Here is a 15,665-nt window from a genome sequence, read left to right as displayed (position 1 = left end):
CAGATGCTCAGGGTTCAGCTGACCGCCATATTTGGGGTCGGGAAGGAATTTTCCTCCAGAGGCAGATTAGAAGAGGCCCTGGGGGTTTTTCGCCTTCCACTGTAGCATGGAGCACGGGTCACTTGCTGGAGGATTCTCTGCTCTTTGGAGTCTTTAAACCATGATTTGAGGACTTCAGTAAGCTCAGACATAGGTGAGAGAGGTTTATCGCAGGAGTGGGTGGGTGAGATTCTGTGGCCTGCATTGTGCAGGAGGTCAGACTAGATGATCATAATGGTCCCTTCTGACCCTAATATCTATGTATCTGTGTATCTACACTGCTATTACAGCCCCTTACCCTGACTTCTGTGACCCCAAGTCAGCTGTCTCAGGCCACCTGCAGGTTTTTAATTGCAGTGTAGACATAGCCTGAAAGCCTTTGATACTCAAGCCGCACAATGCCTCCTTGGGTGGGCTTCAAAGCTGGAACTCCCACCTTCCTTTTCAGTCAGATCAGAGTTCTTTTCATTTGGAGAAGAATAATCTGGCCCTTATTTTGTTTGTTTTCTTGTAAAACTATGGCCTTCATGCGTACTTGTAAAGCATGAACATAAGAACGGCCATCCTAGGTCAGACCAAGGTCCATATAACCCAGAATCCTGTCTTCTGACAGTGGCCAAAGCCAGGTGCCCCAGAGGGAATGAACAGAACAGGTAATCATCAAGTGATCCATCACCTGTTACCCATTCCCAGCTTCTGGCAAACAGAGGTTAGGGACACCATCCCTGCCCATCCTGGCTAATAGCCACTGTGGACCTATCCTCCATGTACTTATCTAGTTATTTTTTTAACCCTGTTATAGGCTTGACCCTCGCAACAACCTCTGGCAAGGAGTTTCACAGGTTGACTGTGTGTTGTGTGAACAAATACTTCCTTTTGTTTATTTTAAACCTGCTGCCTATTAATTTATTTTGGTGACCCCTAGTTCTTGTGTTATGAGAAGGAGTAAATAACACTTCTTATTTACTTTCTCCACACCAGTCATGATTTTACAGACCTTTCTCATATTCCCCATTGTCGTCTCTTTTCCAAGCTGAAAAGTCCTAGTCTTATTAATTGCTCCTCATATGGAAGCCGTTCCATACCCCTAATCATTTTTATTGCCCTTTTCTGAACCTTTTCCAATTCCATATACCTTTTTTGAGATGGGGCAACCATATCTGCGCACAGTATTCAAAAGGTGGGTGTACCAGGCATTTATATAGAGGCAATGTGATATTTCTGTCTTATTATCTATCCCTTTCTTAGTGATTCCCAACATTCTGTTTGCCTTTTTTTTTAAACTGCCGCTGCACATTGAGTGGATGTCTTCAGAGAACTATTCACAATCATTCCAGGATCTCTTTCTTGAGTGGTAACAGCTAATGTAGACCCAATCATTTTATATGTATAGTTGGGATTATGTTTTCCAATGTGCACTACTTTGCATTTATCAACATTGAATTTCATCTGCCGTTTTGTTGCCCAGTCACTCAGTTTTGTGCTACCCTTTTGCAGCTCTTTGCAGTCTGATTGGGACTTAACTATATGGAATAGTTTTGTATCATCTGCAAATTTTGCCACCTCACTGTTTACCCCTTGTCAAGGTTCCTTCCCCACTGTGAACTCTAGGGTACAGATGTGGGGACCTGTATGAAAACCTCCTAAGCTTACTTTTACCAGCTTAGTTTAAAATTTCCCCAAGGTACAAACTATTTTACCTTTTGCCCTTGGACTTTCGCTGCCACTACCAAACATCTAACACCAGTTACTGGGAACGAGTCCGTTTGGAAATGTCTTTCCCCCCAAAATCCTCCCAAATCTTACACCCCCTTTCCTGGGGAAGGTTTGATAAAAATCCTCACCAATTTGCATAGGTGACCACAGACCCAAACCCTTGGATCGTAAGAACAATGAAAAAACATTCAGTTTCTTAAAAGAAGAATTCTAATAGAAGAAAAAGTAAAAAGAATCACCTCTGTAAAATCAGGATGGTAAATACCTTACAGGGTAATTAGATTCAAAACATAGAGAATCCCTCTAGGCAAAACCTTAAATTACAAAAAGACACAAAAACAGGAATATCCATTCCATTCAGCACAGCTTATTTTCTCAGCCATTTAAAGAACTCAGAATCGAACGCATATCTAGCTAGATTACTTACTAAGTTCTAAGACTCCATTCCTATTCTGTCCCCGGCAAAAGCATCACACAGACAAAGAGAGAGGCTTTGTTTCTCCCTCCTCCCAGCTTTTGAAAGTATCTTGTCTCCTCATTGGTCATTTTGGTCAGGTGGCAGCAAGGTTATCCTAGCTTCTTAACCCTTTACAGGTGAAAGGGTTTTTTCCTCTGGCCAGGAGGGATTTAAAAGTGGTTAGCCTTCCCTTTATATTTATGACACGCCCCCCAAATCACAGATAGAGTGAAACGCTGGCTGGGATTTCTTCCTGGAGCTCTAGGAAAAAACAGAGTTAATAAGACACATGCACCTCTAAATATACTACCAAGTATATAAAGACTAACGATATTTTCCACATCTCAAGGACGATTTTAACCAGTTGATTCTGGGAAACTTGCATGGGAGAGTGCATCAGCCACTTTGTTAGAAGCTCCTGAGATGTGTTGGATGTCGAAATCAAAATCTTGGAGAGCTAAACTCCACCGAATAAGTTTTTTGTTATTTCCCGTGATGGTATGAAGCCACTGTAGCGCAGCATGGTTGGTTTGCAAGTGGAAACACCGTCCCCAAACATATTGGCGTAGCTTTTCCAGAGTGTAGACAATGGCGTAACATTCTTTTTCACTGACTGACCAGTTGCTTTCCCTCTCAGACAGCTTCTTGCTGAGAAACACTACAGGGTGGAATTCTTGATCCGGTCCTTCCTACATTAAAACTGCTCCCGCACCACGCTTGGACGCATCTGTGGTTACTAGGAACGGTTTGTCAAAGTCTGGGGCCCTTAGTACGGGGTCAGACATGAGTGTCACTTTAAGCTGGTTAAAGGCCTTCTGACACTCTTCGGTCCACTGAATCGCATTTGGCTGTTTCTTTTTGGTTAGGTCTGTCAGTGGGGCGGCGATTTGGCTGTATTGAGGTACAAATCGCCTGTAATAACCGGCCAAGCCTAAGAAGGATTGAACCTGTTTCTTTGACCTTGGGACAGGCCACTCTTGGATAGCATCCACTTTGGCCTGTAGGGGGTTGATAGTTCCTTGACCCACCTGGTGTCCAAGGTAAGTCACTCTGTTTAGGCCTATTTGACACTTCTTAGCCTTAACAGTTAGTCCTGCCTCCCTTATGTGCTCAAAGACTTTTTGTAGATGTTCCAGGTGTTCTGCCCAGGAATCCGAAAATATGGCCACATCGTCAAGGTAGGCGACTGCATAGTCTCCTAACCCCTATAGGAGACCATCTACAAGTCTTTGGAAGGTGGCAGATGCATTCCGCAGCCCGAAAGGGAGTACATTAAATTCATACAGCCCAACATGTGTGGTGAAGGCTGACTTTTCCTTAGCGGATTCATCTAGCGGTACCTGCAAGTACCCCTTGGTTAAGTCCAAGGTAGAGATGAACTGGGCCCGTCCCAGTTTCTCTAATAGTTCATCTGTGCGTGGCATTGGATAGTTATCTGGGCAAGTTACAGCATTTAGCTTACGGTAGTCCACGCAAAACCTATCTCCCCGTCTAGTTTGGGAACTAGAACCAATGGAGATGCCCATGCACTGCCAGAGGGGCGGATTACACCCATCTGTAACATATCCTGGATCTCCCATTCTATAGCAGTTTTAGCTTGAGGAGACACCCGGTAAGGTTGGGTGAGCAATGGAGTGGTATGCCCGTTCAGTGAGTCCTGCGGTGGCTGAGAATGTCGGCGCGTAGCTAGTGCACAGGTCCTGGATCTGCTGTCGCTGTATACGCCCAAGGGTCATGGAGAGATTCAACTCTTCCACGCCACCAGCACTTTTGCCTTCATAGTAGACACCTTCAGGCCACTCAGCGTCATCTCCTCCCTGGGCTGTAAACTGACAAACCTTTAATTCTCTGGAATAAAAGAGCTTTAGAGAATTAATATGGTATACTTTAGGCTTTCGGTTGGAGGTGGGGAATGCTATGAGATAATTAACAGCTCCCAGGTGCTCCTGGACCGTGAATGGCCCTTCCCACGATGCTTCCATTTTATGGGCCTGGAGCACCTTTAAGACCATGTCCTCGTCCCCTACTTTGAAGGAACACTCTCTGGCATATTTATCATACCAGGCTTTTTTTTCTTTTTGAGCATCCTGTAGGTTTTCTTTAGCAAGGGCTAAAGAGGTTCGGAGGGTGGTTTGTAGCTTGGTTACAAAGTCCAGAATGTTAGTTCCTGGAGAAAGTGTAAATCCCTCCCATTGCTGCTTCACCAACTGTAATGGCCCCTTAACCTCACGGCCATATACAAGTTCAAATGGTGAAAACCCTAAACTGGGATGTGGTACAGTTCTGTAGGCAAAGAGCAGCTGCTGCAACACTAGGTCCCAATCATTAGAGTGCTCATTTACGAATTTACGTATCATGGCCCACAAAGTTCCATTAAACTTCTCCACCATGCCATTTGTTTGATGGGGGTAAGGAATGGCAACCAAGTGATTTACCCCATGAGCTTCCCAAAGGCTTTCCATAGTTCCTGCCAGGAAATTAGTCCCTGCATCTGTGAGGATGTCCGAGGGCCAACCTACCCTGGCAAAATGTCTGTTAATGCCTGGCACACACTTTTAGCCCTGGTGTTGCTTAGAGCTGCTGCTTCCGGCCATCGGGTGGCAAAATCCATGAAAGTCAGTATGTACTGCTTTCCTCCGGGTGTCTTTTTCGGAAAAGGACCCAGAATATCCACAGCTACTCGCTGAAATGGAACTTCAATGATAGGGAGTGGCTGGAGAGGGGATTTGACCTAGTCTTGGGGTTTTCCTACCTTTTGGCATACCTCACAAGACCGGACATAGGTAGAAAAATCCTTGCCCAGTCCCTCCCAGTGGAATGACCTCCCCAAACGGTCTTTGGTCCTGTTCACCCGAGCATGGCCACTAGGATGATCGTGGGCTAAGCTCAAGAGCTTGACCCGGTACTTAGTTGGAATTACCAACTGTCTCTGAGGATGCCAGTCTTCCTGGTGTCCACCAGAAAGAATTTCCTTGTATAAAAGTCCTCTTTCTACAACAAACCTGGATCGATTGGAAGAGCTGAGAGTTGGTGGCTTGCTTCGTGCCGCCGTCCAAGCTCTCTGGAGGCTTTCATCTGCTTCCTGTTCTGTCTGGAACTGTTCCCTTGATGCTGGAGACATCAGTTCCTCATTGGATTGTGGACCTCGGCTTGGTCCCTTTGGAAGCGATGTAGGGGATGGGGCTGTTTCCATTGACAGTGAACCGCTCTCCACTGGTGTACTATGTTGGGGTTCAGGTTCTGGCTGAACCTCTTGTGTAGGGTTATGGGCTGCTGCCGGTTCAGGTTCGGTGGGGCCCTCTTGTGTTGGGGTTGCAAGTACTGGATTCAGTGCTGGCAATGGGTCTGGTGCTAGTTGTTCCACCGGTTCTGGTTCTGGCTCTGTCTGGGACTGGATCCACTACTGCTGTTGCAGACATCGTCCCGGTGTCCGGGTCCATCACCTCTGACTGGGTCCTGGTAGAAGTTTCCGGAACAGAGCTAGGAATGACGGCTTGTTTAGCCTAGCTGCGGGTGACCATTCCCACCCTCTTGGCTCGCTTCACTTGTTGGCCAAGTCTTCCCCCAACAGCATGGGGATGGGATAATCATCATAGACTGCAAAAGTCCACATTCCTGACCAGCCCTTGTACTAGACAGGCAACTTGGCTATAGGCAAATTGAAAGAGTTGGACTTGAAGGGTTGAATCATCACTTGGACCTCTGGGTCGATTAAGATGGGGTCCACTAAGGAAGCATGGATAGCAGACACTTGTGCTCCGGTGTCCCTCCACGCAGTGACCTTGTTCCTGCCCACACTCACAGTTTCCCTCCGCTCCAAGGGTATCTGGGAGGTATCTGGGCCAGAGGACCTCTGGTGTGATTCCACTACAATGAACTGTAATCTGTTGGGATTCTTGGGGCAGTTGGCCTTTACATGCCCCGGCTCGTTACATTTAAAACATCGTCCAGCTGACGGGTCACTGGGGTGAGGTGGGTTGCTGGAGAACGGTGTGGCGGGACGATAAGGTTTCTGGAGGTTTCCTTGGGGGGTAGTTGGGGCCTTGGGCTGCCCCCGATAGTAGGTGTGGTCTGAGGTTGTCCCTTCTGGTATCCGCTCCAACTGCGACCAGTTTTTTTCTTTTCTGCCACCTCCACCCATTTGGCTCCAATCTCCTCTGCCTCGATTACAGTTTTGGGCTTCCCGTCTAAGATGTATCTTTCTATTTCCTAAGGAACACCCTCTAAGAACTGTTCCATTTGCATTAGGAAGGGCAAATCTTCTGGAGATTTAACACTTGCTCCTGATATCCAGGCATCCCAATGTTTCACAATGTGGTAGGCATGTCAGGTAAATGACACGTCTGGTTTCCACCTTAGGGCTCTGAGCCGCCGACGGGAATACTCGGGTGTTAGCCCCATTCTGACTCTCGCCTTGGTTTTAAACAGTTCATACTGGTTGATGTGTTCTTTAGGCATTTCAGCCACCACCTCAGCTAAGGGTCCACTGAGCTGCAGCCTCAGCTCTACCATGTATTGGTCTGTAGAGATGCTGTACCCAAGGCAGGCCCTTTCGAAGTTTTCTAAGAAGGCATTGGTATCATCGCCTGCCTTGTAGGTGGGGAACTTTCTGGGATGGGAAGTGGTACCTGGAGAAGGATTGCTAGGGTTTGTTGGTATATTCTGCTGAGCCTTTGCCTTCTCCATCTCCAGTGCATGCTTCCTCTCTTTTTCCTTCTCCTCCTCCACATGCTTCCTCTCTTTTTCCTTTTCTTCCATTTTCATCCGCATGAGTTCTGTCTGTCTTTCATGTTCCTTTTGTTTTTCCTCAGCCTCAAATCTGGCTAATTCCAGCTTTTGTTGAACCATGGAGTCTGTCATCGTAACCTCTCTGTTTTTAACTAACTTTACACCTGAGAGTTAGAAAGAAAACAAAACAAAAAAAAACCTTGGCTTGTAAAATTTTGTTGTGCTGTCCGGATACCTATGTTCTCTGATACTGATTGTCAGCTTACAGAGAAATCCTAAAAAAACAAAACAAAACAAAAAAAAAACCCTAACACCTTTGTCTCCAGGCAAATAGGCAGAAAATCCCTCTAGTTGCTCTTAGGTTAAAAAAAAAAAAACAGAAAAAAACCTTCTTAAGGTCTGTGAAGACTGGTGAATTTCCCTACAGGTGGTTAACTACCCTGCCTTTAGGTAGAGAAAACTCCAGCTCACAAAAGATAATTCCCTTTTGTCTCTGCTCTGGACCCAAAGCAGAGAAAAAAAACTCTAACTGCTTTCAGCCAAAAACCTGCTTTTCAGCAGCCCAAAGGAAAAAAAAATTCCTTTTTAAGATCTGTGCTTCTTGTTCAAAAAATCAAAATCCTAAAAAAAAAAAAAAAAACAAACCCCAAAAACTAACACCTTTGTCTCCAGGCAAATAGACAGAAAACCTCTCTAGTTGCTTTTAGGTAAAAAACAACTTCAGGTCTGTGAAGACTTGTGAATTTCCCTGCAGGAGGTTAACTACCCTGCCTTTAGGTAGAGAAAACTCCAGCTCACAAAAGACAATTCCCTTTTGTCTCTGCTCTGGCCCTTTTTCCAGATCATTTATGGATATGCTGAATAGGACTAGTCCCAGTACAAACCCCTGGAAGACAACACTATTTACCTCTCTCCATTCTGAAAACTGACCATTTATTCTTACCCTTTGTTTTCTGTATTTTAACCCACTACCAATCCGTGAGAGGACCTTCCCTCTTATCCCATGACAGCTTACTTTGCTTAAGAGCCTTTGGTGAGGGACTTTGTCAAAGGCTTTCTGAAAATCTAAGTATACTATATCCACTGGATCCCCCTTGTCTACATGTTTGCTGACCCCCTCAAAGAATCTAGTAGATTGGTGAGGCCTGATTTCCCTTTACAAAAACCATGTTGAATCTTCCCCAACAAATCACGTTCATCTATGTGTCTGACAATTTTGTTCTTTACTATAGTTTCAACGAGTTTGCCCAGTACTGAAGTCAGGCTTACCGGCCTGTAATTGTCAGGATCACTTCTGGAGCCCTTTTTAAAAATTGGCATCACATTAGCTATCCTCCAGTCATTTGGTACAGAAGTTGATTTAAATAATAGGTTACAAACTACAATTCGTAGTTCTGCAATTTCACATTTGAGTTCCTTCAGAACTCCTGGGTGAATACCATTGGTCCTGTTTATCAGTTTGTTCCAAAACCTCCTCTAATGACACCTCAATCTGTGACAGTTCCTCAAATTTGTCACCTAAAAAGAATGGCTCAGGTTTGGGAATTTCCCTCACATCCTCAGTCATGAAAACCAATGCAAAGAATTCATTTAGTTTCTCCACAATGGCCTTATCATCCTTGAGTGCTCCTTTAGCATCTCGATTGTCCAGTGGCCCCACTGGTTGTTTAGCAGGCGTCCTGCTTCTGATGTACTTTAAAAAAAAAATTGCGATTACTTTTTGAGTCTTTGGCTAGCTGTTCTTCAAATTCTTTTTTGGCCTTCCTAATTATATTTTTACACGTCATTTGCCAGAGTTTATGCTCCTTTCTATTTTCCTCACTAGGATTGAACTTCCACTTTTTAAAGGATGGCTTTTGCCTTTCACTGCTTCTTTTACTTTGTTGTTTAGCCACGATGGCACTTTTTTGGTTCTCTTACTATGTTTTTTAATTTGGGGTATACATTTAAGTTGAGCCTCTATTATGGTTTCTTTAAAAAGTTTCCATGCAACTTGCAGGAATTTCACTTTTTGCACTGTACCTTTTAATTTCTGTTTAACTAAATTCCTCATTTTTGAGTAGTCCCTCTTTCTGAAAGGCCCCTGCTCCTGCTTAGAAGCCTATGCCATTATTTTCTCTTTCATTGTAAAACAATAAGTGGTCATAGAAAAAGCTAGATTTCAATACTGAGAAGCATCATGTACCAAGTTTCAGAGTAACAGCCGTGTTAGTCTGTATTCGCAAAAAGAAAAGGAGTACTTGTGGCACCTTAGAGACTAACCAATTTATTTGAGCATGAGCTTTCGTGAGCTACAGCATCTGATGAAGTGAGCTGTAGCTCACGAAAGCTCATGCTCAAATAAATTGGTTAGTCTCTAAGGTGCCACAAGTAATCATGTACCAAAACACTGTAAAACAATTAATCCTCTTCCTCAAAAAAAGTGTTTTTAAAGACTATATAAAATAATTTGTTGAGCTATCTTGATGCATGAACAGTAGCAGACTATACTGTAAACTATAAGGCCAGGATTTATTACCAAACTTTAATTCCCCAAGGCAAGTCTAGTAGAGGCTAAAAGAAGTGAAAGATAAGTTTCTGGAGGGAAGAAGTCTCTGAGTATATTGCTCTTGGAGGCAACAGCCATTATTATGTAATTCCCAGAGCAGCTTTGCCATCAACCTCACCCTTCCTGTCAGCTAGAGGTTAGATGCTGCAGTAGAAGCCTACATTAAATAACGTTGGGGAAAAGGGAGGGAAAGAGAAAAATGAAGACTTGGAGAGAGTTCTATAAAATGAAGTTGTAAAGTACATGTTGTAAATCCATCTAATGTGGCCTCACTAGTCAGAAAGTCATCTTTGGGGAAAAGAGGCCACATGCCATTGCTAAATTTAATGGTTCCCTTTCTTATTTATCTGCAGCAAGAGAGGCAACAACATCAAAGCTCATAACTAATACTCTCTCTTTTCCCTTCACACACAACATGCACTTCCACTCTTATTTATTGGAGGCGCACTCCTTTCCCAGTAGGAGAAAGCCAGCATTTCAGTACCTTTTGTAGGGACTGTTAAGGCAGCAATTTTTTTTCTCTGAACCAAAAAACAGATTGGGCATTTAAAAATTGAGCTGGAAATAAATACCACAATCAAGTATCATAGTTACATAACGTCCCATCATCCATGGGGTTCAAGATTAGGCTGAGGGCAAACTACCATAGTTGCCATTGTAGAGCCAACATTACCCACAGACACCATAGTTATGTTCTGCTCAAAGAACAGGTTGTTTAAAATGACAACCATTGTAAATATTCTGCCCATTTAGTGACAAGGGTCATATGTCTAATGATCTGGAGTACAAAAATAATTTAGTAATTAATATGTACAACAACAAAAAATTCAAAGTGATATGGAGTCTTAAGGGGAGCCAATGTAAAGATTTTAAATCCGTAGTGGTGCTGAAACAATTGTATAAAAGTGTGTGCTGAGCATTCTGCAGTAGCTGTGTTCTAGAGACAAGTGCTTTAGGGATGGGGGGGCAGAAGGAGGGTAAATGGTTATGTCATATCCCCTGCTTATTACTGCTTTAGATGAGAAGGGGGGTGGAACAGTTGAGGCTACTGGGCAACTGCTGGTATTTTGTTTCCAATCTGAGCACTACTAGAGATAACATAGTCTGTTACTGTAAAGGAAAAAGATACACATCCCTAGTCTGTTCTGATGGCATAATACACGAGTATATAATACTTGAATCTTGGATCTGGAAGCACTTGGAACTATTGTGAAACAGTATCATTCAGCACTGTTTAAAATGAACTAAAATAATTTCTATTATGTTTTATGAAATTACTTGGTATCCATTATATGGAGTCCTGTTCACTAAAGAAGAAGTTGACAGCTGACATAATTCAATGACAAAAATAAAAATCTGAGTGCCTGCCACATAATGAATGATATGTCTGTGTAATACCTAGTTGCAATGTGATTCTTGAGGAATTTGTGTAAAGTTCTTTGTGCTTAGTACAATGCTTAGTAAAATAATAACAACAAATACACTATAGCAAAGAGAAGTTGGCTTTCATGAAAAATGATCCAAAGAACCTGTCAACAGCCAATAAGATATAAATTAGGCCTACTAGTTCCTGGTAAACTAATTATTGACTTCAAACATATAATCAATTAAAACTGAAATAGAATCTTTGTCACTTGCAGTCAGATATCATTATATACTTGTGTCAAATCTTATTTGCTTTCTGGAAAGTAGAACATTAACTCAGTGTTTAGAGCTCACTCAGATGTAAAGGGTAGAGTAACCAGTGAGAACTGAAGATAGAGCTGAAGGATCTCAGAAGCAATACAGAAAATTCTACCAAAACAGTTACTTGGTGCTCAAAATGGAGAAAGCTTGTGCAGAAGCAGATTTTTTTTGCTTCGATTGCAAAGGGCTGAGCTATAGCCAAATTTTAGGCTTTTACGTTTTTTTGGCAAAGTAAAATACTTATTTTGTCTGGCTGTATCTAGCACATTCTGAAAACTTTTAAGTTAAGATGTGGTGCTTCTAATGTAGACCTTCTGAGAGGGATATTTTTGTTGAGTTAACTGATCCTCTCCACCAGCCTATAACATTTTAGGCACACTAAGATTCACTGCTATAGAATGATTGGAAGGTTCTGTAGGTTGATTGGAATGATTCATTTAAATAAAAAGAAAAGGAGGACTTGTGGCACCTTAGAGACTAACAAATTTATTTGAGCATAAGCTTTCGTGAGCTACAGCTCACTTCATCGGATGCCACAATTACTCCTTTTCTTTTTGCGAATACAGACTTACACAGCTGCTACTCTGAAACCTTTCATTTAAGTAGGATTTTGCAAGACAAATCTGTAGTTGAACATAAAACAACGTTTCCCAAAGCATTAGATAGGAAGCATAAATGCAGAACCAGGCAGACATTAGATATATCCTCAGCTGATGACAAAAGTTTATTTGGTAAAGTTATTAAAGCCTGTTTAAAAATTTGATGGAACTGCACAAATTCACCATTTTCTGAATTGTTGCCAGTGCTGATGAACACCCTCTGCAGCCAGGTGGGAATCATATCAAAAGCACATTGCATATCTAAGCCCTGGGAATTGGAACTAAGCCCTAGATAACAACTACTGTATCATTCAGATGTATGATAGAGAGTGTTTTATGTCTCCTTAGGACACGTAAATGAAGCAAGACATGTGGGAAAGTTGCCAGAGGATTGTGTTGACTCCCAGGAGCACATAGAGATTTACAAATGCATAAGACTTTGGGGCGGGGGTCTAGTTCTTACCTTGTGTAACTTCATTGACTCAGTTGAACTGCTCAAGGGATGACTTGGCCCAGGGTCTCTATCCTGGTCAGCTTAAGTCAGACAGACAAGTATGATATGTGGGGAAAACAGCAGTTCAGAGATAGCAAGGGAATAAAATTGGCATGGAAATCAATGCAAAAGAAGTGATTAAGGAAAGATATGGAAGAAGAAGGATGTTTAGCTGCCAGGAAAAGGGAGACTGTTCCAAGTGTGGGGGCAGCATGAAATGAGATGCACAGCCAAGTGTGGGAAGGGAAAAGGGGAGCAGTTACGGGAGAGGATTTGGGAGGAATATATAGAGTGAGAGGGAAAGAAGGGTGAAATTAGAGACAAAATGTAGACAGATGTGAAACCTGTGAAGAGACTGGAAGTTGGGGATTAGAAGCTTGAACTTGATGCAGTACAACACAAAGTTAATAAAGGGATTACAAGGATGGGGAGACGTAGTTGGAATGTCAGAAGAGCAAGATGAATTTTATCATAGGCATTTCAGTTATATTAGAATGTGGCGAGTATAAAGAGGTTATATTTTAAGAAAAGTTATTATCTAGACACTGTCCAGATATTTAGGAGTAGAGAGTAGAGGAAAGGATGATATTTTTTGGTTTTTAGAGGGAGACCTGGAGGTGTTGCAAATGAGTCTGAGATTTTGAACCTGGATTCCCAGGGAGGTGGTGGAGGTAGAACAGTCAGCAATGATAATGAAGTGTGGGAGTCCAAAGATGTTGGGAGAAAAGTTCAGTTCTAGACACGTTGAACCAAATACTGAAGCAAATGTATGTAGCTATAGGGAGCAAGTTACTGCTAGGTCGCCACATGAACTCTCTGCACCTGGCCAACAGGGGATGTTTGAGTATGTTGGGATAGAGGGGTGGGGTCAGACTAACCTGCATCTGTTCTGTGGGTGGAGAACTGATGAATATGAGTTTTTGACACGGATCCTTGGCCAGGCCTAGGTGACTCCAGTCTTAGATGTTTAGCAGTTATAAAAGCCCTAAAACTATAAGAATTCTTGTAAGGATCCACAAGACTAGAATCCAGGTGTGGGGCAGATGACATTCTCACATCATCATTGGGAGACAATGCAGAGCCACATCCAAAGAGCACTGTGGAGACTGGGAACTGCAGGAAGTACCGCCCAAAAGGTCCAGAGTGACAGCACCTTGTGGCCTTCTGATTGGCCCATGGTCACTATTTCACCATGGAGAGTGCTCCAGGAAGTTGTCTGGGCAGCTATGCAGGGTTCTTTGACTCCAGACTTTGCATCACTTGCTGATTTCCAATTTCTGACCCCAGCCTGATGCTGACCCTGACTCTTGCCTCATGATTCCAGCCTGGTAGCCATCTCTGACCCTGGTCTAACTCTGACCTTGACCTTGCCTTTTGATCCTGGCTTTAAGCCATTACTCTGATCCCTGCTCCCTGACTACTGACTTGTGACTAACAGTAGCCCAGCTGTGGCTGCTAGGTCAGACCACCTAGGCCTGTGTGGCTGCAACAGGGGAAGGACAGAATAGGTTCCTTAATTATTTGGAGGGAGAGGATTTGGAGTCAGTGAGAAGATCCCTTTTTATCTCTCTGTTCCTAATTGCCAAGTGGAGATTTTTGGCACGATAGCCCCAATCATTGAGCTTTCATCTGGGAGATTCCCCCGATGCAATATTGCCCCTTTAAGAAGGAACCATCTCCCCACTTATGGAGTGTCAGGGTACCTCACTGCATCCTTCCCAATGCTTTGACTGCTAACTGTGGACCAGCCTGACTGTAGATGGCAGTCGGGCAGGCAGAGGAAGAATCAGTGGATTATGTAGATGCAGCATGACTCTTTGGGGGATCAGCATTGACTTCTGTGATAGCAGAGCTGAGGACATGTAGGCTGCACAGTATTGAAGCAGCTGGGACAGTTACAGGATATCCAGGAGGAAAAAGTAATTATGAAACTTATTGGTTCTCAGAGTTAATGTTTATCACAGGCCAGTCATTTTGCTTCTAAAGCGCATAATAAAGTTGTAGACATTAAAGAGCAAAACTATTACAAATGACTGGCTTAAATGGAGGGTCTGTAAATCTCTGCTTTGATTGGAGACTTACAGCTGAAAGCTTTACAAATCTGATCATGTGTCCACTCTATGGGTCTTTTTTTGACCTAAAAGGACACATCTTGGAGTTTCGGTGCTTATGAGGGTTGATTACAGAGGGATGTCGAAAGTTAGACTCAAAAGCATTTTCAGTAGCTCCAAAATAAAGATCAGAAATAACACATGCATGTGTCTTCACTACAGTGCTAAGGGAGGGTTACAAATTGTGAATACACTCAACTTGTATAAGATCAGCTGTATTGACTTATACAGGGCTCCTAATCATTTAACACTTAAGGGGGGGAAATATACTACTGTTTTTAAAAATACTGAATGATTTGCACCAATAGCTACTGGTATGTTATACAGTAGTTAAGAGGCCAGTAGAAAGAGTTGCATTTTTATGACTTGTTCCCAGCAAAAGAAAAATAAGAGTATCCACTCTGCTGAAATTACTGATTAATACTATATGTGCTCCAAGCCTTCAGAGTGCATTTAGCTATTTTTGACAATACAAAGGGATACTGCATACAAAGCTAAAGTGAGTGGAGTAATAGCAGATATACAGCATGTCATTTCCATTGGGTCTTAGATGTTTGTGGGGGGAGGGGGGCAGGAGGAGGGACTTTGTTATATATTGTTTCATTTATAGTCCAAAATTGATTTTAGGTTTTTGGGAATTTGGAGGGAAGGGGCACTGGGGACTGAAGGTTGGGAAGACAAGGGAATTGTTGGATTAGAAGGGGGATTTGATGGAGGGGAGGGAAAGAAAGGGAAAAGGAAGGTGACCCACATAATGGACAGAGAGAGGTTGGAGAGCTGAAGGGCTGCAGAGAAAGGAGGGGGCAAGAAGGAGGAGAACCAACTAACAGTGGGAATACTAGCAAGTGATAACAGTGGATTTGCACTGGGAGTTTTGCCTGGATTGGAAGTGCAGGATTGGACCCTAAATCTATAATCAGTTTTTAAATGCAAACTGCAGTTTATGTAAATAGTGTTAAATACATCAAAACTAGAAATGTTCCTTGAACTTATGCTGTGCACTATCTTACTTGCAGAAACATGATGGACACTTCACAGTCATCCAGCTGGTTGGCATGCTTCGTGGAATTGCATCTGGCATGAAGTATCTCTCAGATATGGGCTATGTACATCGTGATCTGGCAGCCCGTAATATTTTAGTCAACAGTAACCTCATGTGTAAAGTCTCTGATTTTGGTCTGTCACGAGTGTTAGAGGATGACCCTGAAGCTGCTTACACAACAAGTGTGAGTGTCTCTTATCTAATTTGAACAGTTTATTAAATTGTGTCAACTGCATTTGTTTTATT

General features: G+C 42.9%; 1 protein-coding gene across 1 annotated transcript in view; it reads left to right on the top strand.

Moving 5' to 3' along the window:
• EPHA6 (EPH receptor A6) overlaps nt 1-15,665 on the top strand; it is a 621,363-nt gene that overhangs the window by 532,909 nt on the left and 72,789 nt on the right. Inside the window, exon 12 of the mRNA XM_077816508.1 lies at nt 15,394-15,603. Coding sequence (XP_077672634.1) covers nt 15,394-15,603 — 210 coding nt within the window. The remainder of the gene's footprint in view (nt 1-15,393; nt 15,604-15,665) is intronic.

This window comes from Eretmochelys imbricata, chromosome 1 (genome assembly GCF_965152235.1).
Source record: "Eretmochelys imbricata isolate rEreImb1 chromosome 1, rEreImb1.hap1, whole genome shotgun sequence".
NCBI lineage: Eukaryota > Metazoa > Chordata > Testudines > Cheloniidae > Eretmochelys > Eretmochelys imbricata.
This window is presented reverse-complemented; position numbering and strand designations above follow the sequence as displayed.